General features: G+C 40.2%; 1 protein-coding gene across 1 annotated transcript in view; it reads right to left on the minus strand.

The window, feature by feature from the left end:
* Nucleotides 1-14,120: 14,120 nt before the first annotated feature.
* The window catches only part of LOC148519686 (uromodulin-like), a 52,441-nt gene continuing 38,916 nt past the window's right edge, over nucleotides 14,121-27,645 (minus strand). Inside the window, exons 14-15 of the mRNA XM_088476190.1 lie at nucleotides 24,708-24,728; nucleotides 14,121-14,188 (exon numbers count right to left, since the gene is read on the minus strand). Coding sequence (XP_088332316.1) covers nucleotides 14,121-14,188; nucleotides 24,708-24,728 — 89 coding nt within the window. The remainder of the gene's footprint in view (nucleotides 14,189-24,707; nucleotides 24,729-27,645) is intronic.

Here is a 27,645-nt window from a genome sequence, read left to right on the forward strand (position 1 = left end):
TGGGGGCATTACAGGGGCTGCATTACTGGGGGCACTACAGGGAGCATTACAGGGGCCGCACTACTGGGGAGACTACAGGGGGCATTACAGGGGCCGCACTACTGGGGGCACTACAGTGGGCATTACAAGGGCCGCACTACAGGGCCTTACTATTGGGGGCACTGCATGGGACAAACTATTGGGGGCACTACAGGTGCCTTACTACTGGGGGCATCATATGGGAGCACTACAGGGGCCTTGCTATTGGGGGCACTGCAGGGGCCTTACTTCAGGGGGCTAACTACTGGGGGCACTACAAGGGCCTTTACTACTGGGGGTACTGCAGGGGGCATTACTACTGGGGCACTACTACAGGGGGCATTACTTTTAGGGGCTTTATTACTGCTGGGGGCATTGCATAAGGGGCACCATTACAGTGGACATTGCATAAGGGGCACCATTACAAGTGGGCATTTAGTGTTTTATGGGAACTACTACTGTGGGCATTGTGTAAGACCTAAGTTAGGGGGGCCCAAAAAGTTCTAGTTACACCCCTGATACTGTGTGTATATATATATATATATATATATATATATATATATATATATACTCATTTAGCCCCTCAGGTGAAAATTACTTTGCACAGGTGTAGTGGCGGATAAGTTTTGTGTTTTGTATATATTTTATATATAAATATTTTCTTTACCACAAAACTCATATGCCACTCCACCTGTGCAAAGTATTTTTCACCTGAGGGGCTAAATGAGTGCGGAGTGGGGGGGGGGCACATGCAGAAGTTTTGCCTAGGGTGCCTAGAAGTCTAGCACCGACCCTGCAGATGGGCTTCTGAATTTGGCTACTGTATCTGTAAAAAGGAGGTTGAGTAAGGTGTTCCATCTGGCATTGTTCTGGAGACAAGGGCTCATAGATGATCAGCTGCTACACTTCAATTAAATAAGGACACTGAATAAATACATTGAATTGAGCTTTCATAAGGCGGATTTTCTCTTTTCATTAATACAGCACCTTATATATTTCTTAAAGGTGCCCACACACATACCGATCTGCACACGATCCCACGATGTGTGCGATTTCCCCTGAACTCTCCCCCGGCAGCTCCTACACACAATTTGGAGTAAAAGGCATAAGATCTATCGTGCTTCTTAACTTTTTTTTTTTTTTCCCCAGTGCATTTTGTCCCAGATTGTCAGATCTGCCCTACTGCACGGCAGATCTGACGATGCGATGTGCGACCAGCGGGGACGCGCATCACATCGTGATCGTGAGTTAGGACTCACGATTTCCTCATGATTTGGCCATATTTTACACGATCTGTCGTCACGATTCGTCGGAATCGGCCAGATCGTGTAAAATATCGCTATGTGTGTGGGCACCTTAAGAGCAATGGAAAAATTTAAATTTATTGCATTAAGAGTGTTTATTTGTGTCATTATACATTGTACATATTTTAATTTTTTTTTTATTGATGATTATACATTTTTATTAAATTTATGAAATTAATTATGTGCGCTCCTTGTTAATTCTATTAACAATACCTTATTGTAATCCTTTCAGGAATATTACAGAAATATTCCATAGGAGCAGCAAGTACAATTTTATTAAGGAAGTAATTTTATAAGTTTTGATAACTTGTTTGTGCACGAAATATACAGTATATATATATATTATTACTGAAGAGATATAAAGCTGCAGCAGCATAGCAATCATAGTCAGTAAGTGTGAGGATGGAGAGTAAAACCAGTGTAGCTGCATAGTTTCACTTTTGGAGTTTTCTTCCCGTTTTTCCTGGTTTGCAGCAGTGTTTCACATTTGGATTGTAAAGACTCACAGATTTTAAACTACTCTGGCTCAAAATATACAATATTTTTTTTACATGGTAATAGTGATAGTAGTGTGGCCATGTCATCCTCCAGGGTCCTGGAACCAGCACTGTTGCTACCCCAGCCCATAATGATGCTGCCTGTCTTTCTGCCTGCTATAATGCTGGAGTGCCTACAACCCACCACAGTAGATGATGCAAGTGCAGCACTTCAGGATGTCTTATCCCCGAGTCAGCAAAGAGGATCCTGCAGCTGCAAGAAGAGCACCTGCATACCAGGTAACCTGAGGGTATAAAAGTGAAGAGCTGTGCAGAGAATTAGAGGAACAGAGAAGAAGAGGAGCAGTGTGTGACCAAGAAGAAATTTAAGTGAAGGGGGAGGAGGGCGCACTTGCATCTCTACTTTGAATGTTTCATATTATTAGTTGTAATACTGGTTTGGGTATAAAATTCCGGCTGCTGGGATGCCCCTAGTCAGAATAAAACTAACCTCCCCCCAGTGCCTAAATCTAACCTCCCCTTCCCCGCATCAGGATGTAGCCTGGAAGCCGACGGTCTAAATGCCGACCGCCGGCTTCCAGACTCTCTAATCCCGGCATGGTACTAATGACGGGCGTCGAAAACTCGACACCTGTCATTACCAGATCCCGGAAGACCGGCGTCTGGGATACCGAATGAAGGCAAGCCGGGCGCGGGGGGGGGATTAGGTTTAGAGCTCCCCGGGGGACTTATGGTTAGGCACCCCCCCGGGAGGGTTGGGGTTAGGCTAGGGGAAGGGGAGGTTGGGTTAGGCACCCCCGGGGTGAGGTTAGGACACCCCCCCAGGGCACTTAGGTTTAGGCAGCGGGGAAGGGGGTGTTAGGTTTAGGCACTTAGTGGGGGGATTAGGGTTAGGCACTTGGGGGGAGGTTAGGGTTAGGCACCCCTAAGGGAGGGTTAGGGGGTAGAATTAGGTTAGCGATGCTTACCTTAGTGATGATCGGGATTTTCACCCTTGCCAGGCTGCCGCTTTTGGGATTTCAACAGCCGGCCACTACAACCCCCGCACCCTAATCCTAACACTCCCTCCCAGGTGCCTAACCCTAACCCTCCCCCTAGTGCCTATCTCCGCACCCTAACCTCCCCCTAACACCCTGATACTTACCTTTGGGATGCCGACCTGTCGATACTGATGCAGGGATCCCGACCTGTCGGGATTTCAGTCCCCGTTTTTAGACCATCGGCATCCCGCATACCAGAATGCTAACAACATCCCCCAATACTAGTGTAGTATTATTCATGTTTTCAAAGTATGTTTCTTCTTTATGTATAATAAACTAGAAGATTAGATTTAATGAACACTAGGGCATTTATTAATAACAATGGTGTGTGCCATGTTAAGTATTATAAAATGTCAACTGCTTAAATATTGCTATTATATTTGCTAAAGAGTCAAATTACTATTTTTGTCCTTTAAGTCTGAATTGGGACAAACACACTTATGATAATCTAATGGTAAATGGGTGGTGGATAATGATTTCTGGTGCACCAAAAAATGTCTGCCCAATCCTCTTCACTATACCCGCCCAAAATCATCTATGAAGAAGTGATGAATATTTACAGAATGGAGAGGATCTAAGGCGACATAGAGCCATATATGACAAAATTCAAAATATGCAATTTTGACATGAAACAATGGAAACATAGGGCCTGATTCAGAGCCGGACGCTATTTGCGCTCGCTCGTCAAGAAAATAGGGGTGGCTATTCAAATGAACCGTTCGCTGTTTGCGGTCTGTTCACGCCTCTAGGTCTGAACGAGCGTACAAAACTTGCAGTCGTTTTTTGGGAAACTACGCCCCCTGGCCGCTCGCATCCTACGTCATGTCCGCTATTTATTAGATTAATCGAGTACATCGACCAGGGTATGAACTGCTCGCTATTCTTGTGGTTGGTTTTTGCTACCACAATTTTGCGAGCAGTTCTGGCTATAAAATAACCCAGTGACGTGGTCAATGACGCTGCTGTTTTAAATATGCACACCCATAAAACGCCCGTTTTGATCTTTAAGCACGCCTGTGATCGGATCTCCACTCCCCGTTTTCAAGCACCTTCCCCTGTTACCACCCACATACGCCTCTTTCTGTCACTCAAATTATCAGGCATTCGCTATTTTGCGAGCACATGAATTTCGGCCGCACTGAGTGGTTCACGCATGTGTATTACGATCCGTACGCATACGCAGTTGGGCAAACATCGCTCGGAGCGAACGAGCAGCCACTTGCGTCCGGCTCTGAATCAGGGCCATAACCTTTTAGTTACCAGTGCAATCGATGTTCCATGTACTTGATCGATATTTTTCAGTGATGATCAATACATATAAATCAAAGAAAAACACAAAAACAGACCAATGTGTAGTATTTAACAACACAGTAGTACACAATCCTTCAGGTGTAATAAAAGAAAGAGAGTGGTGGGTTCTAATTCTCCAAGGGGTAGAAAAGATCCTTGCCACCGCTAATGAATCTGGTAGAGTGTACCATAAACTCACTTCAATGTAACGTGTGAAGTGCATCAAATGGTATCTTTACATCACCAGGTGTGTGGTCAATGAAGGAGATAACGTACCATAACTCACATGTGTAAGGGCCGTGCTCCACTCAAAAAGGTTTCTTTTAAGGTTTATGATGTAATAGACCACATCAATTAGTTGATAAAAAGGTAATTTATTGATACAAAAAATAAGTTCTATATAGAAAGAAAATATAGCACGAAGTCCATAAGCTGAATCCAAATCACATCGGAGTGGGAAGGTGTAAACAAAAAAGTATGCTAAAAAGAGATTCGCCCAAACAGGTAAACAAAGGTCCTTACTTGGAAAACCTGTTAACAGCAGTCAAGCATACCTCCAATCCGTGGTCATGGAACAGTGTCTTTACAAATCCTGAAAAGAAATCCTCAGCTCTCTACACCAACGCCGTTTCGATCTCTGTAGGATCTTTTTCAAGGTGTGCACAGAGGCTGAGGGATAGGCATATTTATACCACATGACAGGAAGTGGTACAATTAACTAAAAAGTTTACATGAATCGAAAGGGGACACACTTAAAACATCATATGCATAGTAATCCAAATAAAACCAAATTGCAGGTACTGATGGAGAATATTACCACATAAAAGATGATAAATAAGCCAAACAACCCTGCCATCGTAGACCGGAAGTTCCGCGTTCCACCTCGCATAACATCCGCATTCCATGCCTCATTCTGGAGACGTAAACCGGAAGTGACGCGACGTACCATTATCCACCACCCATTTACCATTACATTTTTCACCCATAAGTGATAATTGATTTCAGGCAGCAACATTTTTAAACATTTAGACCACAGAAAGGAGCATGTAAAGGAAGCTTTCAAATTAGATTGTTGTTTGGACATAGATGAAACATCTGACGATGATCTTGAAATGGCTATGAATAAACTAAGCTCCCTATTACTAAAAGTAAATGCCCTTTGGTAGGAGATAGCTACCCTAGAAAAATACTTAGCAGATGACATCATACCCAAAGGTCTAAGAGTTAAAAAGATACCCACCTTCAAAGATTCCAGTGAATTATTCAAACAAGAATGGAATAAAATACTAGAAATCTGTTCTTTTTCTTTGATTCAACTAATCATAAAAGAAAGAAGGGACAAATTAAGGGCCATCAATGAAAAAATGTAAGTTTTACAAACATCTTTTGAACAGATACCAGAATTTGTTATTTTAGACAAAGAGTTAGAAATTAGAATGAGCAAACACACTAAAGACCTTATAGACAAAAAAAAAGAAAAAACTGAAAAGGGATCAGGATTTTTATAAAAATGGTGGACATAACCACAAAAAAAATCTAGAAAAGCCAAACATAAAAAAGAGAGAAAGATAACATATTACAGGATGTTTCAAAGAGGGATAAGAAAATAAAGGGAAAAAAAGTACACTTCCCTGACTATGACGAAGAAGAGTACATGGAAGAAGAAAATTATGAGGATCAAAACACCAATCTAAATGGGACTGAAAATTCAGGTAATCATTCCTTCGCCCATACATCGAGAAATTGGGATGATGATTATAGATGGACTTATCCAAGGAGATCCTTTAAGAATGACTATAGAAGTAATAGGCGGGATAGAATACCACCGATACCCACATATAACAGATATCACCCTTTTAATGGTTACAACACAAATAATAGACCTTTTTTAGGACAAAACAATCACTGGAGGAACACACGCTTTTAAAACCCAGGAGGGGAAAAAGAGGGGTGTGTAAAAAGAACAGGTCAAAAAGAAATAAGAACAAACATAGGGATATCACACTTGAAAAAGAAAATAAGAATGATGTGAAAATTTTAAATTTAAGTTAAAAAATATTGACATCAGATGAAGAAAATATTCTACAGAAGGGACTGAACTTTGCTCCAACCACATCTACAAATTCATTTAAAACACACATAGATGTTCATAAGTTTTCCAGAAAGTTGACCCTTAAAAAATTTTTCTCTATGGAAAATAATGATATATCCAACCTCAATGATGAAGTACATAAAAATACAACCAATTTTAGAAAAAAATCTTCATTTTTTTCCAACACATGTGAAAGGTTGTATGATTGATAGTTTCACGAAGGCATTAATAGAAGATATGGCAAAATTGAGTAAAAATAATAAAAAAATAGACTCCTGTAGGAGAAAATTATCCAATATATCCAAAAAAGAAAGAGAAGCCATTGTATCCCTTAAAAAGGATCAGTCAGTAGTCATTAAACCCTGTGATAAGGGGAGGGGCATAACCATACTTAACAAAACTGATTATATAAAAGAAATACCCTCTCAATTAAGTAAGGATGACACCTATTTTAAATTAAAAGGTGACCCCACAGCAAAAATCAGGGGAAATTATCTGAAATTCCTCAATAAACATCTTAACAATAATTCCATCACCAAAAGAGAATATGAATTTTTGAATATAGATAATCCTAAAACTGCCACCATTTATGTCTTGCCAAAAATTCATAAAAATCCTGTTACCCCCCCAGGCCGACCAATCATTTCCAGTTCAGGAGGTCTAACCACGAACCTCTCTGAAATTATTGCTTTTTCCTTCAACTGCTAGTTACCACAACTAGATCCTATTTAAAAGACACCACAAATACCATGAACAAAATGAATGCCATAAAATGGAAAGATTCATCATTCTTAGGTACATCCGACATTACTTCATTGTACACCATCATTAACCACAAGGATGGCATAGATGCTAAGTGGCACCTGGAAAAAATGGATATGACTCCAAAGAGGAGGGAGTTAATTTTGAAAGGGATACAATTTATACTTGAAAACAATAATTTTTTCTTTGAAGGTGACTATTTCATCCAGAAGGTTGGCACATCCATGGGCACCAAGTTCGCACCCAGCTATGCCAATTTGTTCATGTCCCAGTGGGAACAGCATGGGCTCACGTACAGGCAGGTGCGAACTTGGTGTCCTGGCATAGATATATCGACGACATCCTCTTCATATGGAGAGGCCCTAGGTGTGACCTTGATAATTTTTGTGATACTCTGAATTCCAACAGCGTTAATATACAGTTAACATTTAACATCAGTCAAAGTGAGGTAAATTTTCAAGATCTGACATTATACATAAAGGATAACACCATACACACAAGAGGATACACCAAACCCACTGATTCAAATAGCTTTATTCCATTTGAGAGTCAACATCATCCTCATTGGTTACGTGGGATTCCTAAAGGGCAATTCATCCGATTGAAACGTAATTGTAGTGAAACTTCACACTACAAAGAACAGATTTCAACCATGAAGGAGACATATTTGGTTAAAGGATAATTCATCCGATTGAAACGTAATTGTAGTGAAACTTCACACTACAAAGAACAGATTTCAACCATGAAGAAGACATATTTGGTTAAAGGATATAAAATAGACATTGTGGAAAAGACAGAACTAGAAGTAGACAAAATTGATAGAATAAATGTCTTAAAGGGAAAACCTAAAAAGACCAATAAAGATGCCTTTGAATATGCCTTTATATCCGATTTCGCATAAAATTACAAAGAACAAGAAAAAATCATTAGAAATCATTGGCATCTACTTCTTAGGGATCCGATTCTAAGGGATACAATACCCATTAAACCAAAGTTCATATATAGAAAAGGAGTGAATCTGAAGAATATTTTGGTTCGCATTTCTCTTCCATACCAATTGCTCAACCCAGTGAGAAGTAAGGGGTTCCACAGGTGCGGGACTTGTATGGCATGTAGAAATATACCTTCTCCAGAATCCAAATTTACTGATTTCACAGTGAATGACTTCCATTACAAAAATCAAAGATTTCATCACGTCACACTATTAACGTGATTTATCTAATTGAATGTAAATGTGGCCTCTCATATATAGGGAGAACAAGCAGAGCCCTTAAAACCCGTGTAGCTGAACATCTAGACAACATAAAGAAGGGCCTACACACACATACACTGTCAGAACACTTTAGTAGTAAACATAATTGTTCCACCACGAGCATCAAGAGATTCTTGGGTATACAACAAATAAAATCAAGCTGGCGAGATCGTGATATTGAGGGAAATCTTGCCAGATGTGAAATGGAATGGATTTTTAAATTAGGAACTTTAATACCTCATATCTAAATTCAGACTTTGAATTGAAATGGTTTTTAAAATAAACCTTGGCTTCCATTCCCCCTGGTTCATCGATTTTATCCCATGATTTGATTTTACCCTCTTTATAAAATATTTTTTATTATATTTTATTATATATTTTTTTGATTTATTTGGATTCCACACATACATTGTTATTCCCACATTTGATTTTATATTTATTATGTATGTTTTATCATGATGTCAATCTTCTATGGGCTATTTAATATTCCCTTTGTTATCCATCTACATACCATCAGCCAGTTGTAATATGGGTTATTTTATTTGAATACATGTATTTGGTGTTACTTTGTAACATAGTAGACCCGGTCTGTTCCTAAGTGAGACTTGTTACACAAGTTACATGTTGTATCCCGTGTCTCTCTCCGTTATTGCAATCATTAGTGTCACGTGACTTCTCCTGTCAGTCACACACTTTTGTTCTCTCCCCTTTCCTTCCCTCTGATCAAGTGTCCGCCGCGTCACTTCCAGTTCACATCTCCAGAATGAGGCATGGAACGTGGATGTTATGCGAGGTGGAACGCGGAACTTCCGGTCTATGATTGCAGGGTTGTTTGGCTTATTTATCATCTTTTATGTGGTAATATTCTCCATCAGTACCTGCGATTTGATCTTATTTGGATTACTATGCGCATGATGTTTTAAATGTGTCCCCTTTCAATTTATGTAAACTTTTTAGTTAATTCCACCACTTCCTGTCATGTGGTATAAATAGGCCTAGCCCTCAGCCTCTGTGCACACCTTGAAAAAGATCCTACAGAGATCGAAACGGCGTTGGTGTAGAGAGCTGAGGATTTCTTTTCAGGATTTGTAAAGAGACTATTCCATGACCACGGATTGGAGGTATGCTTGACTGCTGATAACAGGTTTTCGAAGTCCGGACCTTTGTTTACCTGTTTGGGGGAATCTCTTTTTAGCATACTTTTTTGTTTACACCTTCCCACTCCGATGTGATTTGGATTCAGTTTATGGACTTCGTGCTATATTTTCTGTCTATATAGAACTTATTTTTTGTATCAATAAATTACCTATTTATCAACTAATTGATGCGGTCTATTACATCATAACCCTTAAAAGAAACCTTTATGAGTGGAGCGCGGCTCTTACACATGTGAGTTATGGTACGTTATCTCCTTCATTGACCACACACCTGGTGATGTAAAGATACCTTTTGATGCACTTCACACATTACATTGAAGTGAGTTTCTGGTACGCTCTACCAGATTGATTAGCGGTGGCAAGGATCTTTTCTATCCCTTGGAGAACTGGAACCCACCACTCTATTTCTTTTATTACACTTGAAGGATTGTGTACTACTGTGTTGTTAAGTACTACACATTGGTCTGTTTTTCTTTGATTTATATGTATTGATCATCACTGAAAAATATCGATCAAGTACATGGAACATCAATTGCACTGGTAACTATTGTGGGTATAGTTATATCTCCATTGTTTCATGTCAAAATTGAATATTTTGAATTTTGTGATATATGGTTCTATGTCGCCTTAGACCCTCTACATTCTGTAAATATTCATCACTTATGATAATCTGTTTATATTCTGATATTACAGAAATTACCAACTAACAAACCTCATTGAGGACAATGATATAGGGATAATCCCACCCCTTTTTTGTCTCTGAGGATTGATAACATATCCAGATAACTCTGTCTGCTGATTAATTTACACCTATACCTAACCCCATCTTGAATTTACACTTTATATCATAAACACAGGGTAATATTTGTACTACATGTAGTGTGACAGTCACATCCAATTCCATAAGAGCTTTGCTCTAACCTTATAACTTCTAATTGAGATATAGGCTGGTGTTGAATAATTTCATCATTTACACACACTCATACAAAAATATATACTCATTGTATACAAATTATATTTTGTAAGCGTAAATAACACACAGTGAGTCTTTGTTTGGTTTTAATTCACATTTCTTTTCTTTATTAACAAAATTTGTATGTAAATGTCTCTATGTATATTGTCTTTTAATAATTTTTCGCTGGATATATTTTATTAAAAGTTCTATTTTGTATAAAATTTGTACACCATATGAGACAATCCTTTTTTTTCTGTCTGTTATCTGGTTCCTTGATTGTCATAGGTGGCAACTCTGAGGTCTTAAGTGAATTACTGTATATCAGAACTACGAATTCAGGGTATTTATAGAATTTAAACATGTGCAGAAGTTTTTTCTTTTGTGTTTCCCTAACATTATATGACATAACTGACATTATGTAAAAAAAAGGACAAAGATTTTACTTTAAATGAATCGTGTTTGTAATACTGATATGTGATTAGATCTACCCTTCCTTACCCATATAGGGAGTTCTAATGTATAGATTGCGAGAGGTAAATAATTATCACAGCTTTTATACAACAGCTTGAATAAACCAGTGAGTCCTTTATTTGGGATGTAGTCAGCATTCCAGTGTGCAGAATGCCGACGGGCAAAATCCTGGTGCCAAAATCCCGTTGGGATCCAGGCACTATAATCCCGACTATTGGCATACCGAAGATAAGTATCGGGCGTTAGGGGGATGGTTAGAGTTAGGCATTAGGGGGGAGGGTTAAGTTTAGGGTGCGGCAAGGGGGAGGTTAGGTTTAGGCACTAGGGGGAGGTTAGGTTTAGGCACCGGGGAGGGAATGTTAGGTTTAGGGTGCAGGGAGGGGGAGGTTAGGTTTAGGCACTAAAGGGGAGGTTAGGGCTAGGCACCGGGGAGGAAGGGGTGGGGGTAAGGGTTAGTCTTACCTTCTATCCTTAAGGGTGTCGGGATTCTGACTGTCGGTACACTGACCAACGGCATCCCGACTACCGGTACCTCATACCCAACCCATTTATTTATCTTGTGCTGCTTGGAACAAAGTTGCAAGTTTGTACTGATTATGTCATGGAATGGATACAGAGTAAGTAGTTCCTTTATAAACCTCACACTTCCAATAGCACTGTAAGCCCCGGTGTTAATTTGAAATGGTATATACCTGATGGAATCGTTTCTCTGCAAGTGACTGTTATATGTTTTTTCAATGAGATCTAACACCGGTGTTTTATCCGGAAAATTAATATGTTTTTTTTTCTAAAAGACATATTGTGCATTTTTTTGCTTATCTACCATACAAATTTGTACCATACAATTTTCTGATTAAAGGTGCTCATACCTGATGAAATTATTTTGCAATGACCGCTATTTGCCTATAAATTCAAAAATAACAACAGCTTCTATATAAGAAATAACCCTTGTATTTCTTTCAAGCCCTGAGAGGCTTACAGTGCTATTGGAAGTTTGAGGTTTATAAAGGAACTATTTACTTACTTTGTATCCATTCCAGGACATAATCGATACAAACTTGCAACTTTGTTCCACATAGCACAAGATAAATAAAGGACTCACAGGGTTATTGAAGCTGCGGCTGCAAGATAAGCTTATATATATATATATATATATATATATATATAGATACAAAAAAAAAAAAGACCATTTAGCTGCAGTACGAGTCATTATTTCTGCAGTCTCCTTGAGTGCCTGCCGTTTTTCTATCATTTTATATATATATATATCTATTTATTTATTTAATTCAGTTTATGTACCTATTTCTTCATTGCCTTTTTTATGTCAAATGTCTCTTTTATTTGTATTGTTTTTGACTGTTTTTTATTATTATTGGTCTGAGAAGGGTTATTAAATTTGATATCTAATTGTTTACCTTCAGGTGCATTAATTAGTCCCTGTATTGTGATAGCACTCCATTCTTTGTGGTATTTTCTATTTTGAGCTTGTAGAGGGTCAGCTTCTCTATGGTAGCAGCAGTCCTACAGGACCTATATTGCCTGAATTAAAGATTAGACCACTGATTTATCTCTTTTCCCCTCATCACTTATTGAGCCGTTTAGCGCCCCCTATGATGGGTGGACTCTGGCAACATGGTGTCTGCTCCATCTTACCGGGGACACCTCTACTGCACATGCGCAAATCTCCAGGAAAATGGCAGTGGTGGCCATTTCCCAGTGATTAGTGCTGCTACTAAAGTGCTGATGATGGTCTATGGAGTGGTAATTATTAAACATGGGTGCAGGGTGTGCGGTGTGGGCCCCCCTGGAACCAGGGCCCGTGTGCACCACACATCCTGCACCCATTATATATACGCCACTGATTTTCACTATTTGCAGACAGTAAATTGATAATATATAAAAAGTTTAAATATAAACACTCCAAAAAATAAAGTATAAAATAAATAAATTAGCTCATTTATAGGATTATATACTGGACGCGTTTCCCGGCACCTGGTTTGAGGAAATTGTTTTGTACTTGTAATGCCACTGATACATTTATAATAAATGTTAATTGAACCTAAAGAGAGATCCCCATTATTGAATTATGGGCCTGAGCCAGAGATGGACACTGTTATCATCACTGCTGTACACTTGGAGGCCCTTGGAGGCAGCAGCTATGCTAACATATGCTAATACAGCAGGAGGTGTATGATGACAAAAGACGCCTCCTGCCAACATTGCAGATCTGAGTGCTGCATCTGAAGATGCAGCATCAGATCACCAACGTGACCACAACTTAAGCTTATTCAGAATGGGCAATGAAACTGGTCAGTCGGGGCCAGAAAATCGGACCTTGGCACATCTACAAAATGGCACCCATCGCTGCCCCTTCCCCACCCCCAAATGGCCGCAGCATGTGAATTATGCTGTGGCTTTGGGGGCACTGTGAGCTATCTCGCAGGACCTGATCTGTGCATGCACAGTCCCTATACCATCAGAGATGTACACAAACCATTGGGTTTGAATACATCTCTGAATTAGGCCCTAAATTCTTTATTAATGGTTCTAAGGTGTTACCCAAATGTACAATAGCTGTGATATTACTTACTCCCTATATGGGTTAGTAAGGGTAGATCTAATCACTGTATAGTGTCATAGACACAATTTAAGTAAAATATTTGTATCTTACCATTTTCCAGTGCCGGAGAATCCTTTATTTATATACTGTATTTATCTACCCTTAAGGTCCTGGGAAACCATGTTTACTGTTTAGGCTGTAGTAATACGGTAACCTCTGGCACTGGGGCATGTCTATAATGGGTGCAGGGTGTGCAGTGCACATGGGCCCCTGGGTACACAGGGACCCGCACCGCACACCCTGCACCCATATAGTCTTTATACTTACCTGTCCGTTGCCTCCAGATTGCTGCTCTGCAGTGCCAGGCCGGTGCTACAGAGCAACAAAAATCGCTAGGAAAATGGCAACACCGCTAGAGAGAGTCTGCACACGGGCCCCCTCCTCTCTTATAACGCCCCTGGCACCAGCCATACCTATTTATTTTATGTGACTGATATTATAGTTATAATACTACTTCCCTCCCCCTGGCAATGTAGCCTGTGATAAGAAATGTGCTGCACATCCATTCCGAGACCAATACATCCTAGATATACATTATACAGAACAATCACAGGAATATCTTTTAACATCTAATTCCATTTTAAACAGCACAAATAAAGATCATACAGCATATACAGTAGTATGAATAAATTTCATGCAAAGCAATTTCTGTGCTGGAGATATTAAAGAAATGCAACTTTTGACATTAGAAAGAGAACAAGGCCAAGAAGAGCAAATGAAGGACGTGTGCCTGAAAAATAAGAGGACATGTTATTATCACTAGGAATACTGCCTGTAATATTATCACTACATTCTTTTCTGTCTTAATCTCTTTTAGCAAACAGAGTATTGGACCAATCTAGACTGAATCAGAGATGGATGCAGATCACACATCTTTGTATGTGGCGGCTGTGCGATAATCTGCCACAGGAGTTTCTCTGATCCACTCCTGCATCCGAGGATGCAGCATTGGATCATCTGCATGAACATTGGTCATCTGAGTATCTTCAGGTTAATCTGGGAAATTCACGATGTTGAAGCCAGCTAAGCCATGTCCAAGGACGCAGCCATTGGCTTCAGCACGCCCAGAAAAAGAGGACAACATGCCCTCATTTTCTGTAAAATTGACTGTCGCTGCCTCAAAACGTGGACAACAGGTCAATCATGCTGCTGTGTTTGAGGCACTGTGAGCGATATCACAGCCCCAGATCTCCACCGATGCAGGGCGGCTTCTGTGCATGCGCAGATCTAAAACATTGGAGATGTATGTAAACATTTTGTTTACATACATTTTCGAATTAGGTCCAGATTCTGAAGAGAGATCAAATTACATGTTCACAGGCAAAGAAGATTTTAGTTTACATTCTGTTGTCAACCTGGAGAGTCACGAGTGACTGTGTGTCTCTGCTCAGACCACAGATGCTGCACTTTGCTGCTGTATGGTGTAATGACAAAATAATATAATAATATGATAATGTTGAATGCTCTTTTCCCCAAATTCTCAAGTCTCAGTGCTAGACATTATGGATTGTTTTGCACTTTACAGGGAGATTACTGATTTGTGATCCCTCAACTAAAATATATGCCAGCCTCAGAGTGGAAAGTGCGAAGATGGTACTTCTATGGGAGAAGGGGGCTCAAAAAATAGCATCCCAGGGGCTTTAATCTCCATGCATGAGGGCTGCAGTAGGGACTGGTGTAATAGCATTGGGACCTGTGAAATACTGTAGCAAGTTTGCTAACCAGCGGTTCCAGTAAAATGCACCTGACTCCCTGATACCTCAGAACCTTATAACAAACACTGAAAAAATAAACACAAGCAATTTTAAAAAAGTCTAATTGGATAAAAGACCCCTCAATAAGCTATTTCACTACATAATTACATATAGAATAAAATGTTCTTTTTTCTTGTTATGATATGCTGCATTTTGTGTCCGCCCCACACCCCCCCTTCAGTTTTCCATCCATAAAGGCACTAATCCCTGTGCTTACCAACCTACAGCAGGGAGCATCGGTACCCCTGCTCACAGTGTCTCTATTAGTAGAAGCATGCTAAGGTTGTCTAGTATTTAAACTAGCTGACCATTTTTATTATGTATTCATTCTTTACTGCATAATGTAGCATCTGTGGTCCACTTTGACTATAGATGCTCCCTATTAATTAATTTAAGCAAACATGTGAACGTGTTTCATTCATCTGGCAGATGTACTATGAATCAGCCAAATGCCAGGGAAACACATGAGATGAGATTTTATTTTACTATAAAGTGCAGCACAAAGCAATTTCACAAATTTACTCAGAATTAGATGAAAATCAAATGTTTGCTACATCTGTAGTATAATATAGAAAGTGATGTCATGTACTGTGACATCACTTCCAGATAGCACCATCCATACTGTAGCTAGTAAGGATGGTGTTCGACCTACAATACTTTAGTATCTAATCATATCTGCAGAACTTTACTATTTTTTTTAATTAACATGTACCCCATAAGTGACCTCTAATGCCTGCACTTACTGTAAGTATTTTTTCACTAAGAGGGATATGTACTAAGCCTTGGAAAGAGAAAAATTGGAGTGAGAGAAAGTACCAACCAATCAGCTCCTGTCATATTTTAAACACAGTCTGTAAAGTCATAGTTAGGAGCTGATTGGTTGGTCCTTTAGCTCTCTCCAAGGCTTAGTAAATCTCCTCCTAAGATATTTATAACAACTAGGCACAATAGGGGATGTAGTCGGCATCACAATGGTCAGGATGCTGGCGGTCAAAATCCCGGCGCTGGACTCCCAACAGCAGCCTGAATGCTGGCTCCAGAATCCCGACTGCTGGCATCCCAACAGTGATTATTAGCTTTAGGGTTAGGTCTGGGTTAGCACTAAGAGGAAGGTTATGGTTAGGCTGTGGGAGGGTTGGGGTTAGGATTAGGCTGCGGGACGGGAGGGATAGGGTTAGGTTGTGGGAGGGTTGGGGTTAGCACTAAAGGGAAGGTTAGGGTAAGGCTGTGGGAGGGTTGGGGTAAGGGTTAGGCTGTGGGAGGGAAATGTCAGGGTTAGGCTGTGGGAGGGTTGGGGTTAGGGGTAGGCTGCGAGAGGGGAGGGTTAGGGTCAGGCTGTGGGAGGGTTGGGGTTAGGGTTAGGCTGCGAGAGGGGAGGGATAGGGTTAGGCTGTGGGAGGGTTGGGGTTAGCACTAAGGGTAAGGTTAGGGTTAGGCTGTGGGAGGGTTGGGGTTAGCACTAAGGGGAAGGTTAGGGTTAGGCTGTGGGAGGGTTGGGGTGTGGCTGCATGAGGGGAGGGTTAGGGTCAGGCTGTGGGAGGGTTGGGGTTAGGGTTAGGCTGTGAGAGGGAAGGGATAAGGTTAGGCTGTGGGAGGGTTGGGTTAGCACTAAGGCAAAGGTTAGGTTTAGGCTGTGGGAGGGTTGGGGTTAGGGTTAGGCTGTGGGATGGTTGGGGTTAGGGTTAGGCTGTGTGAGGGGAGGGTTAGGGTTAGGCTGCGTGAGGGGAGGGGAGGGTTGGGGTTAGGGTTAGGTTGTGGGAGGGTTGGGGTTAGGGTTAGGCTGCGGGTGGGGATGGTTAGGGGTTCGGGTTCTAATACTTACAAAATTTTGTCAGGATTCTGACTGTCAGGATGCCGCCAGTGTCAGATTGGGGCATGAAGGGCCCACCGGGGGAATGCAATGGTAGTGGCCCATGCTTTATGGCTTGGGTAACTATTAGAGAGTGCATGGTCTGGGCCACTTTAATGTACCAAACTGATAACAGCAATGCACTGTAGTGAATACACCATAGTCCTGGGAATGCAGTGTAATATAACACTTGTATAATAATTAAGCACAATTAGAGTAAAAAATTAATATTTTGTGTACTGTCTGAATCCTGACTTAGAGGAAAGGGTGGGCCCTCAGGCAGTGGGGCCCACCGGAGATTTCCCCTGTACCCATGTGGGCCAGCCCAACCCTGGATGCCGCTGTCGATATTCTGACGATTGGGATCCCGTCCCCAACCCTAAAATAGTTTGTTACTGTTGCTCTTGTATATGCAACAGTTCATCTGTGTGCACTGGCTTCATTTATAGCCACAAATCAGTTTTGAATAGCAGCCAACGACCATGGAAATAGAACTATCTGGGGTATATGTATCGGCTACATCGCCTGCGACTTGCAGACAGCCATGATATTCCTGCAATTTATCCACAATATTTAATGCAGCAAATTTTTAAATTGCAAAACCAGGTTGGCATAGAAAATCAATGTAGCGGCTTCATTTATAGCCACAAATCAGTTTTGAATAGCAGCCAACGACCATGGAAATAGAACTATCTGGGGTATATGTATCGGCTACATCGCCTGCGACTTGCAGACAGCCATGATATTCCTGCAATTTATCCACAATATTTAATGCAGCAAATTTTTAAATTGCAAAACCAGGTTGGCATAGAAAATCAATGTAGCGGCTAAATCGTCAAAATTTTCTGGCTGCTTGCAACTCTAACAGTATTACATTATATATATTGTATAGCCCTCTGCTTGGATGGCATAAGGGCATGGTCACAAAAGCACAGAAACCAGGGAAATAAGGCAGTGAGTCGGATGCAAAGATGAATGTACACCCCTGTTTGATGAGCATTTATTGTGCATTTTTAGCACAGTGCCTGCTCCAGAACTGAGCACATGTAACTACAGGTGATGCAGAGTTGTAAGTCTTTTATTCATATAACAGGAGTAACTGGGCTGTAATGGTGCATTCACACGCAGGCAAAGCTCAGTGAGAGTGTGTAGACGGAACTTTGGGCAATGCAGGGTTGGTGATAAGCACAAATACACCAGTTTAGATGTGTATCTTCTGCACCTATCATAGGTCTGATAATGATGACTGGTAGCAACTCAAGCGTATATATTAGGTATGGGCGCACTGCAAGATGCATATGGATGACAAATACATATTTATTCTGAGTACACAGTGCTAGAGCCCGATTGCTGTCTGACTGTATCAGGCCCAATGTGTTTAGCTAAAACTGCAGAAGGGGATGTGCAGACCAAAAATCAATGTTGTCTGCAGGTGAGAAGGAAACTCTAAGAGCACCGCCCTTTAGCATTTTATAATATTGTTTGCATCCAACAAGATGTATCAAAGAACATAACTTATATATTCTCCAGTTACACAAAATGTAAGTAGCCATGCTTACCAAAGGAGCCAGATGTAGTAGGTAACACTGTAAAACAATACAAGTCATGTAAGTATACATCCTTTGTGAGAAGATCATGGATCACAGCAACCTTCATGTGGATTGTTTATTGTAAGCAGTTACACAGGATTTCAGCTCTCAGGGGTCTATTCATTATGTTAATTATTGTACCCCAATAATTAACATTTTAACTCGGAGCGAGCGCTGGAGAAATTCATCATTGCTCCGGTGCAGAGACAGCTGATCTGAAATACAGCTGCCTTTCGGAGCAGTGAGACAAGTGCGCATGTGTGACCTACAGGGATCCAAAAGGATAACTCTTCGCAACCGGGGACTTTTTCCTATAGGGTTGCGAGCCTCAAGCGGAGGCAAACAACATCGGAAGATGAGGAATTTTTCCACAGTAAAGTTCAGAAAATATTGTATTTTCGGAGATTGATGAATTCTGTCTCTATACTATTGTATGGGGACAGCGAGCCATTCCACGAAAGAAAGGTAAGAAGGAGATATCTGTGACTACTTGATGAATGGTGCAAAAACTTATTTTCTACAATTGCAGGTGAAAATGTTCAATTTTCATCTGTTTTTGTAGAAATACAGGGGTCTAATTACTAAGCCTTGGAGATAATGTGAACGGAAATAAAGTACCGGACAATCAGCTCCTAACTGCCATGTCACAGGCTGTGTTTGAAAATGACAGTTAGGAGTTGCTTGGCTGTTACTTTGTCTCTGTCCACTTTATCTCCATCCAAGGCTTAGTAAATAGACCGCTAAGTAATGATGAATAGACCCCTCAGTCTTGCCCTCACCTTGCACACAGGATACAGATTGGATGAATCATCCACAAATAGTTCTCTCACACCCATGTACACATTTTATCTGCCACCATGTATTGTATGAGAGCAGCAGGTACCACAATACTGTCACACAAATGTACCCGCTGACACCCATTATGTTCTTGTTAGTCAATAGGGTTAAAAATTTACATACGGTACCAACAACCAAATTGTTAATGCATTTTACACAAATGTGCCTGCTGGCCCACACTATGTTCAGTGTTAGTTAACAATTAACACACCAGCACTCCAAGAGCGAGCACAGTCTATCCTAGCATGCAAAGGGTTAATATGGTCAAGCTACTATCACACATTTACTGTAGCATGGTCAAGAACTATTTCTCTTCATAAAAAGTCTACAGTATAAATCAACAGAGCAGCAAGGACTAAACTGTAAAGGCTGAGGGCCTGATGCAGGTTGGATCGCAATGCTGTGTTTGCACCCAACCGGCCGCTTCGAAAATATGCTAATGATTGCATTCACACTACCGTCACAGCACAAGATGCAGACGCCCAGCACTACATAATGCCGCCCCGTTACCCTATTCTCACATCCATACTGTTGTGCAAGTATGCGAAATCACCGGTAACATCGACTAACATCGGAGCTGCAGGCACACTTGTGGTTGACATGACCCTGCCGCAGAAGCTGCTACACTTCCTGCACGCAGTGAGGACTCAGGCTGCGTATGGCTTCGCTGTGAATAATTTATGCACGCTCCTCCAAAGATACTAATAGTCATTTTATTCCTTCTAACAAAGCAAATACAATCTTCCCAAAATGGACAAAATGTGTTTTTTCTGTTTAATTGAAATAGCAAAAAAGTGAAGAAAAAAAATGTTTTTTGCAGTTAGGGGTTATTGTTTGGTGATCACAGTGAAGAGGGTGATAGGGGACTGTAAAGCTGGGTACACACTATACAGTCGTTCTGTCGCTGATCATAACGATATATAGTACTGATCATGCAGTTCATACGCCAGACCAGTCGTTCGCGATGGTCGTTCATCAAATTGTCCCATCTGCTGTTCTGCAATGAACGACACCATGCTACTACATGTAGCATGTAAAGAGATATGGACCCCTCATATACCAGTTTATGCAGTGAGTACGGTGCGTGTAATGTACTGTTACATTGTGTCATTCTGCCGCTGGGTACACACATCATATAGTGTGTACCCAGCTTTTGTCCCTCCACCCTATCCACTGTACTACATTATTGTTATTATTATTATTATTATTGGAATATGATAAGCCATAGTACCTTGTCACATCATAACAGCCAGTGCCCACATGGTACTAGTTAACAGTGAAGACTTAGCTAGCATCTTTACTATTTATTAAAAGCACTTGAGTGCTGAGGATGAGTGGAAGTGTGCTGGCTCAGAAGTCCTTGTACTGGAAGTCTGCTGTCAGTGAGGGTCCGCGTCAGTTTCTCTGTTAACTACTGACAGCTTCCTCACTTACTGTGCATTGCAATGCATCACTAAAGAGGACCCATTAACACTATTTTACCTATAGCTGGAATACTCTGATTGTTTAAAAGGCCATAAACATGCTATATTGGCCTATTATTTTAATTTAAAGGAAAAATACATTTTTCACAGCCCTACAACACCTATTTATTATCGGCTGCTAGTTCATATACTACTCAAGGTTATATTAACCACTGCTTTAGTTATATTATTTTGTCTATATGATTATTTGTAGTTTAATTTATTGTTATGTCAAATAAATGTCTTCTTTTTATATATTCTATCCACATGGTTGGTTGACTATTATAGATAGCTTATATTAGCATATTGTGCGCTGTTTACTTGTCATTTTGTTACTCTTTGGAAATATACTCACTCCAATTTAACAGGTGCCCTTGTTCAAACTATTATAAATAGCATCTGATCAGATATATATTATACTGTATACATCCCCTTTACAAAAAGCAATGTTGTCTGAAGGTGAGATGAAACTCTAATAGTACCACCATGTAACTTTTGTGTATAAAGAGTGACGTTAATTGTCAGTTTAATTTTTTTCATAAATTAGATGAAAAAAATATTTAATATCACTTGTTTTCAACAAGTTATTTCAAAGAAGAATATACAGTAAGTGGAATATATAATCCCCGTTAGTGGTCAAAGTGGAAATTGTGAAGTGGGGCTATGGAAATATCAGGGCGGCTTTACTTAGGTCCACCCGTCTTCAGGGATAACATTAATTACAGAATGCTCTTTGTTTTTCCTGTAATGCAATAATTTTCTCTGTGACGGGATAATAGTAACAGGGAAGCAGAATTGTGGCAGTATCCATTTACTCATGATCTGCTGGTGCCAAATCAGGACTATGACAAATAGCAATGTGTTGTGTAAACATCAAGTGGCGCTATACCCCAACACATGTAATATAACCCATTTACTTCCCTCGTAGATATCAGGTTCAATGATAAGTCATACTGTATACTGTATGTGGCGAGAAAATAAACAGTATATAGCATGATACTGTATGCAAACAATAAGTTGAATTTATTAATAAATTAGGCTATATATGGCCATTAAAATTCAATGCATATAAGAACAAATACTGTATATAAAAACTAGAGATGTCGCACAAAAGGCTGCCATCACTGTGGCTTGTGCAGTATGTGTCTTAATGTCCCCAAATCTCACTATAAGATCTCACAATTTACAGTCAAGGAAAACATACAAGATATCCAACCTCATCTCCTGCCATACAACCAATGTTATCTATTTAATAAAGTGTTCCTGTGGATTGTATTGTATTGGATGAACCTCTAGGTCCTTGAAAACACATATGGGGGAGCATGTAAATAATATAAAAAATGGGTTGAAACCCACTCTCTATCTGATATTAAATAAAACAAAACATAAATGCTCAACAGGCAACATCACTAACTTCATGGACATACAATAAATCAAACCAACATGGAAAGATAAAGATGTGGAGTCAAAACTAGCCAAATGCAAGCAGGGGCGCAGAGAGGGCTCAGAGGACATATCTTTTTTTTCTTTCCGGGAAGGGGGCGTGGCCATGCCTCCCGCGATTAGGCCACGCCCCCTATTACCCGGGCCCGCCGCAGCTCTCAGCGGGCCTGAATGCAAGATGAAATGGATTTTCAGCCTTAAAATATTGATACCTGAAGGTCTCAACAAAGATTTTGAACTTAAATGGATTATCTAACACTGACTCTTTTTGGGATTCTCTGACGTCCACATTTCTTTTAGATCTTCTTTTAATAATATGTATGCACATATTTTTATTTTTATTAGTATATCCATTTTATTCATAAATATTCGCATACATTTTTTATTCTTTTTATATCACATCTTTTTTTATCTGGTTTCTTATGTACAGTATATAATATTAATTTGTTACTTGATCCCTTTATTTTATATACTGTATGTGGAACCTGTGATGGGGAATATGATTGGAGAACCCAAAGACCACTTCCAGTTTTTCAGAGGAAACCAAATGTTTACAAACTGGCCACTTCCGGTTCGACGTAAAGGAACTATTACCTAGATCTTGGCCAGCTACAGAACCTATGCCACCAGGTCGCAGAGAATAAGAAGACCCAAATGAAACCATAATATACATCCCGGTTGCGGTATGATGTCACTTCCGGTCACAGCGCACTAGGCTGGGAGCACCGATCTCAGCTCTATGTTTCTATAGACATATGGAAAGGTATAATTCCCCTTCAATAGACGTACCTGGAAGTGACCTGAGGGCAGAAGGGCAGGTTTCTGCCCACACTTTCCACCAAAAGAAGAAAGTTGTCTCCTTGCGGGCTCACTTCACTCGCCACAAGAATATATTCCCCCTCTATGCCGACTTGGATGGTAGGGACATTGGACTCTGGCTGATGACGTCAGGGTACAGAAATTGAAGGGGATTTTGCTCTTCCCATAGACATATGAGCAAGAAAGAATTTTGGCATGGACATTGAATATAAGTTATTCTTTTTTCAATTGCTGAAATGCATAACAGAAGTGGCGAGTCGCGTCACTTCCAATCCGGACAATTCTGGCAGCAGGACACACAACATTCTGTTTGAGAGTATTTAAACCTATGGAACTTTTCTAGCCTGCATTACCTTCTGAAAAAGAGCACAATTCTCGAAACAAGTAATGGTTTGCAGGACTTCACTACAACAGGAAGGGACCCCTTGTGTCTTGGACTGGGACCGTGTGCCAGGCACTGCAGACATTATCCAGAGTGTTTTGCTTTGGATTTTCAAACCTGAAATAACATCTTGGTTCTGGTATGCAGGCCATGGGCCACCAGCTATTGTACTGTTTACATATGTGCAGTTCATGTGTTTATTGCTGGCTATTTAGAGCCTAATATTTTTTCTTATATGCATTGAATTTTAATGGCCATATATAGCCTAATTTATAAATAAATGTAACGTGTTGTTTGCCTAGTGTATCACGCTATATACTGTTTCTTTTCTCTCCACATATACTGTACGACTTATCATTGAACCTGATAACTACGATAGAAGTAAATGGTTTTTATTTCATGTGTTGGGGTACAGCGCCAATTGGTGTTTACACATCATTTTGCTATTTATCACTATTTATTATGGGGTGATAGATAACCCATATATTTTACCAAAGGCAGCTCTACCTAGGTACGCTAGGGGTTTGTATTCACTTTCTTTTTCATTAGGAGTATGATAGTATACAGTTGCCCATTATCTGCTGGTGCTAGGGCACACGTTTGACAGTATACAGGTGCCCATTATCTGCTGGTGCCAGGGGTGTACAGTAATAGTATACATGTGCCCATTATCTGCTGGTACCAGGGCACAAGATTGACAGTATACAGGTGCCTGAAGCACTCACCTCCCCCCTCCCCAGCAATCACCTCCACAGCACGTACCACACCTCCCCTCTTAGCAGTGCTCCCCTCTCCACAGGGTTTCCGGCGGAATTTTGAATTTGGTGCCAGCTCCACGGGCCCGCAGCCAATTAGGGATGGCCACGAGGCCGCCACTGATTGGCTACCAGTTTGCGAGACGTATTTGGATGGCAGCAGACGCCATTCTAAATGCCACTGTTCTCCCCTGATTGACTGGTACCAAATTTAAACAGACGGCAGTGGGACAGTGATAGAACTATCACTGTCCCAGCACCGAGTGCTGAAGTGAAGTTCCAGTATGACATACCATTTCATAATGACACACTTCGAGCACTAACCCCAGGCATACAAAATGTAAGTAGACATGCTTACCAACAGTTGGAGAAGGACCATCTGTAAAACAATACATTACATGTACAGTAAGTATACATCACTTGTGAGGAGTCAGAAGAAATATATCTTTCTAAATACTTTCTAGTAAAGCAGTAACTGCAGAGATCCAGTGATGGACAGAATACAAAGTAAAGAATAACAATAATAACAATAGACAGTGGGAGTGGAGAATATGCCAGAGAATGGGACACTGAATTTGTAATAGGATAAAAAAGACGTAAACCAGGAAAAAATTGTGTCAAAAGGGCATTACAGTGAATTCAATTCAGAGGAATGAGATAATCAATGGTGTCAAAAGTTGCAGAGAAGCGCAGAAGGATGAGTTGTGAAGACTTCACTATAAATAGATTTTTTATTACTTTCAATGGTTTTGTAGGGTGCACTCAGTGTAATGTAGAGAGTGGGAGCCTAATTGCAGAAGGCAGTGTAAGGGACAACAGCAATGTTACAAAGTTGAACACAAGTTTCTTGGAGGCAAACTGGAGATGTACTAAGCACTTTTCGGCCCCATGACTGAGGATGTCATCCCATCTCTATAGTTGTTGGCACATCTAATTGGATGGATTTAGTCAGTATTTTACATAGTTATATTTAATCAGAGTCAGTCAGTAATTAAACAGATGATACTATAGCCCCTTACGATGATAAGCCATTGTCTGTCATTGCTTTGGAATAGCTAAAATGGACAACCCTTTTAATGGCATATTAGTACTTATGAGCCCACTAATAACATGTTACTACTACTAGGTATATTACTGGGCACTATTTCTGGTGGGCACACTAATAACATGTTACTACTACTAGGTATATTACTGGGCACTACTACTGGTGGGCACACTAATTACATGTTACTACTACTACTACTACTAGGTATATTACTGGGCACTGCTACTGGTGGGCACACTAATAACATGTTATTACTACTAGGTATATTACTGGGCACTACTTCTGGTGGGCACACTAATAACATGTTATTACTACTAGGGATATTACTGGGCACTACTACTGGTGGGCACACTAATAACATGTTACTACTACTAGGGATATTACTGGGCACTATTTCTGGTGGGCACACTAATAACATGTTACTACTACTAGGTATATTACTGGGCACTACTGCTGGAGGGCACACTAATTACATGTTACTACTACTACTAGGTATATTACTGGCCACTGCTACTGGTGGGCACACTAATAACATGTTATTACTACTAGGTATATTAATGGGCACTACTACTGGTGGGCACACTAATAACATGTTACTAATACTACTACTAGGTATATTACTGGGCACTACTACTGGTGGGCAAATTAATAACATGTTACTACTACTAGGTATGTTACTGGGCACTACTACTGGTGGGCACACTAATAACGTTACTACTACTAGGGATATTACTGGGCACTGCTTCTGGTGGGCACACTAATAACATGTTACTACTACTAGGTATATTACTGGGCACTACTTCTGGTGGGCACACTAATAACATGTTACTACTACTAGGGATATTACTGGGCACTACTACTGGTGGGCACACTAATAACATGTTACTACTACTAGGGATATTACTGGGCACTACTTCTGGTGGGCACACTAATAACATGTTACTACTACTAGGTATATTACTGGGCACTACTTCTGGTGGGCACACTAATAACATGTTACTACTACTAGGGATATTACTGGGCACTAGTTCTGGTGGGTATACTACTGGAATTTTTTTGTGACATGTTGATAATTAAGTACTAATTAATTTCAAATAGCACATTAACCACTTAACTGATGAATTTTTCTTCCAAAAACCGCTCCAAAATTGTTGATTTTTGAAATTAGCAAATTATGTTAATAATAGCTATTTAAACTTAATTCAATATATATTTTTTAACAAAAATGTAAAATCACGTTTAAATAGCTATTAACTACATAATGTGATTGCCATTTTGGGAACGTTTGTGAAAAATAAAAATGAAACGAGGGACAGGTATGTGTGTGTGGGTGTGTGTGTATGTATATATTGTGTGTGTGTATATATATATATATATATATATATATATATATAAATATACATACACTATATATATATATATATATATATATATATATATAAACACACACACACACAACAAGCGGTGACGGTGGCATATATAAAATTTGTATCTATATATATATGTATATATATATATATATATATAACTACAACAGAAGGCCGGCACTCAATTGTAAAAACAGTCCATCATGCCTGGGTGCCTCCAGACCGAAGTATTGTATATATAAACAATTATAGTGGCACTCACAGGACTTCTTGAAAATAGTATGGATGGTGTAATAACCCCTAGTCACCAACCAGAAGGATACTGGCTGGTGATTAGGTGTTATTACACCGTCCATACTATTTTCAAGAAGTCCTGTGAGTGCCACTATAATTGTTTATATATATATATATATATATATATATATATATATATATGTATATATATATATATAAATATATATACCCTTTGTACTGTATATACATATCGACAGTATATATAGATATACAACTGTATATACACATTTCCCGTTCACTGCGGCCAGCAGTGATCGGAATCATTGAGGGAGAGGCGGAGCTGCTAAAGCTGCTTTCTGCTTCTAGCGCAGACACATAAGCAGTAGAGGAGCCAGCCCGAAAGGAAGGAAGGGGAGGGAGTAACGTGCCTAGTAACATGTTATTAGTGTTCCCGCCAAGAAGCAGCACTAAGAGTTGTGGCTGCTGTTTTCACTCGCTGGAATGGGGGTGCTGCTGCCTGGACATATCGCAGCAGCCGCGAGCACTGCTAGGAGCCGCTACTACTGCTTCCTTTGAACCCGCGCCGAGTGGGAGTGAAGCCGGCTTCCCGATCACTGCTGGCCATAGTGATCGGGACACAGCAGCAGCCG

Source organism: Taudactylus pleione, unplaced genomic scaffold, assembly GCF_031769625.1.
Source record: "Taudactylus pleione unplaced genomic scaffold, aTauple2 ptg000184l, whole genome shotgun sequence".
NCBI lineage: Eukaryota > Metazoa > Chordata > Amphibia > Anura > Myobatrachidae > Taudactylus > Taudactylus pleione.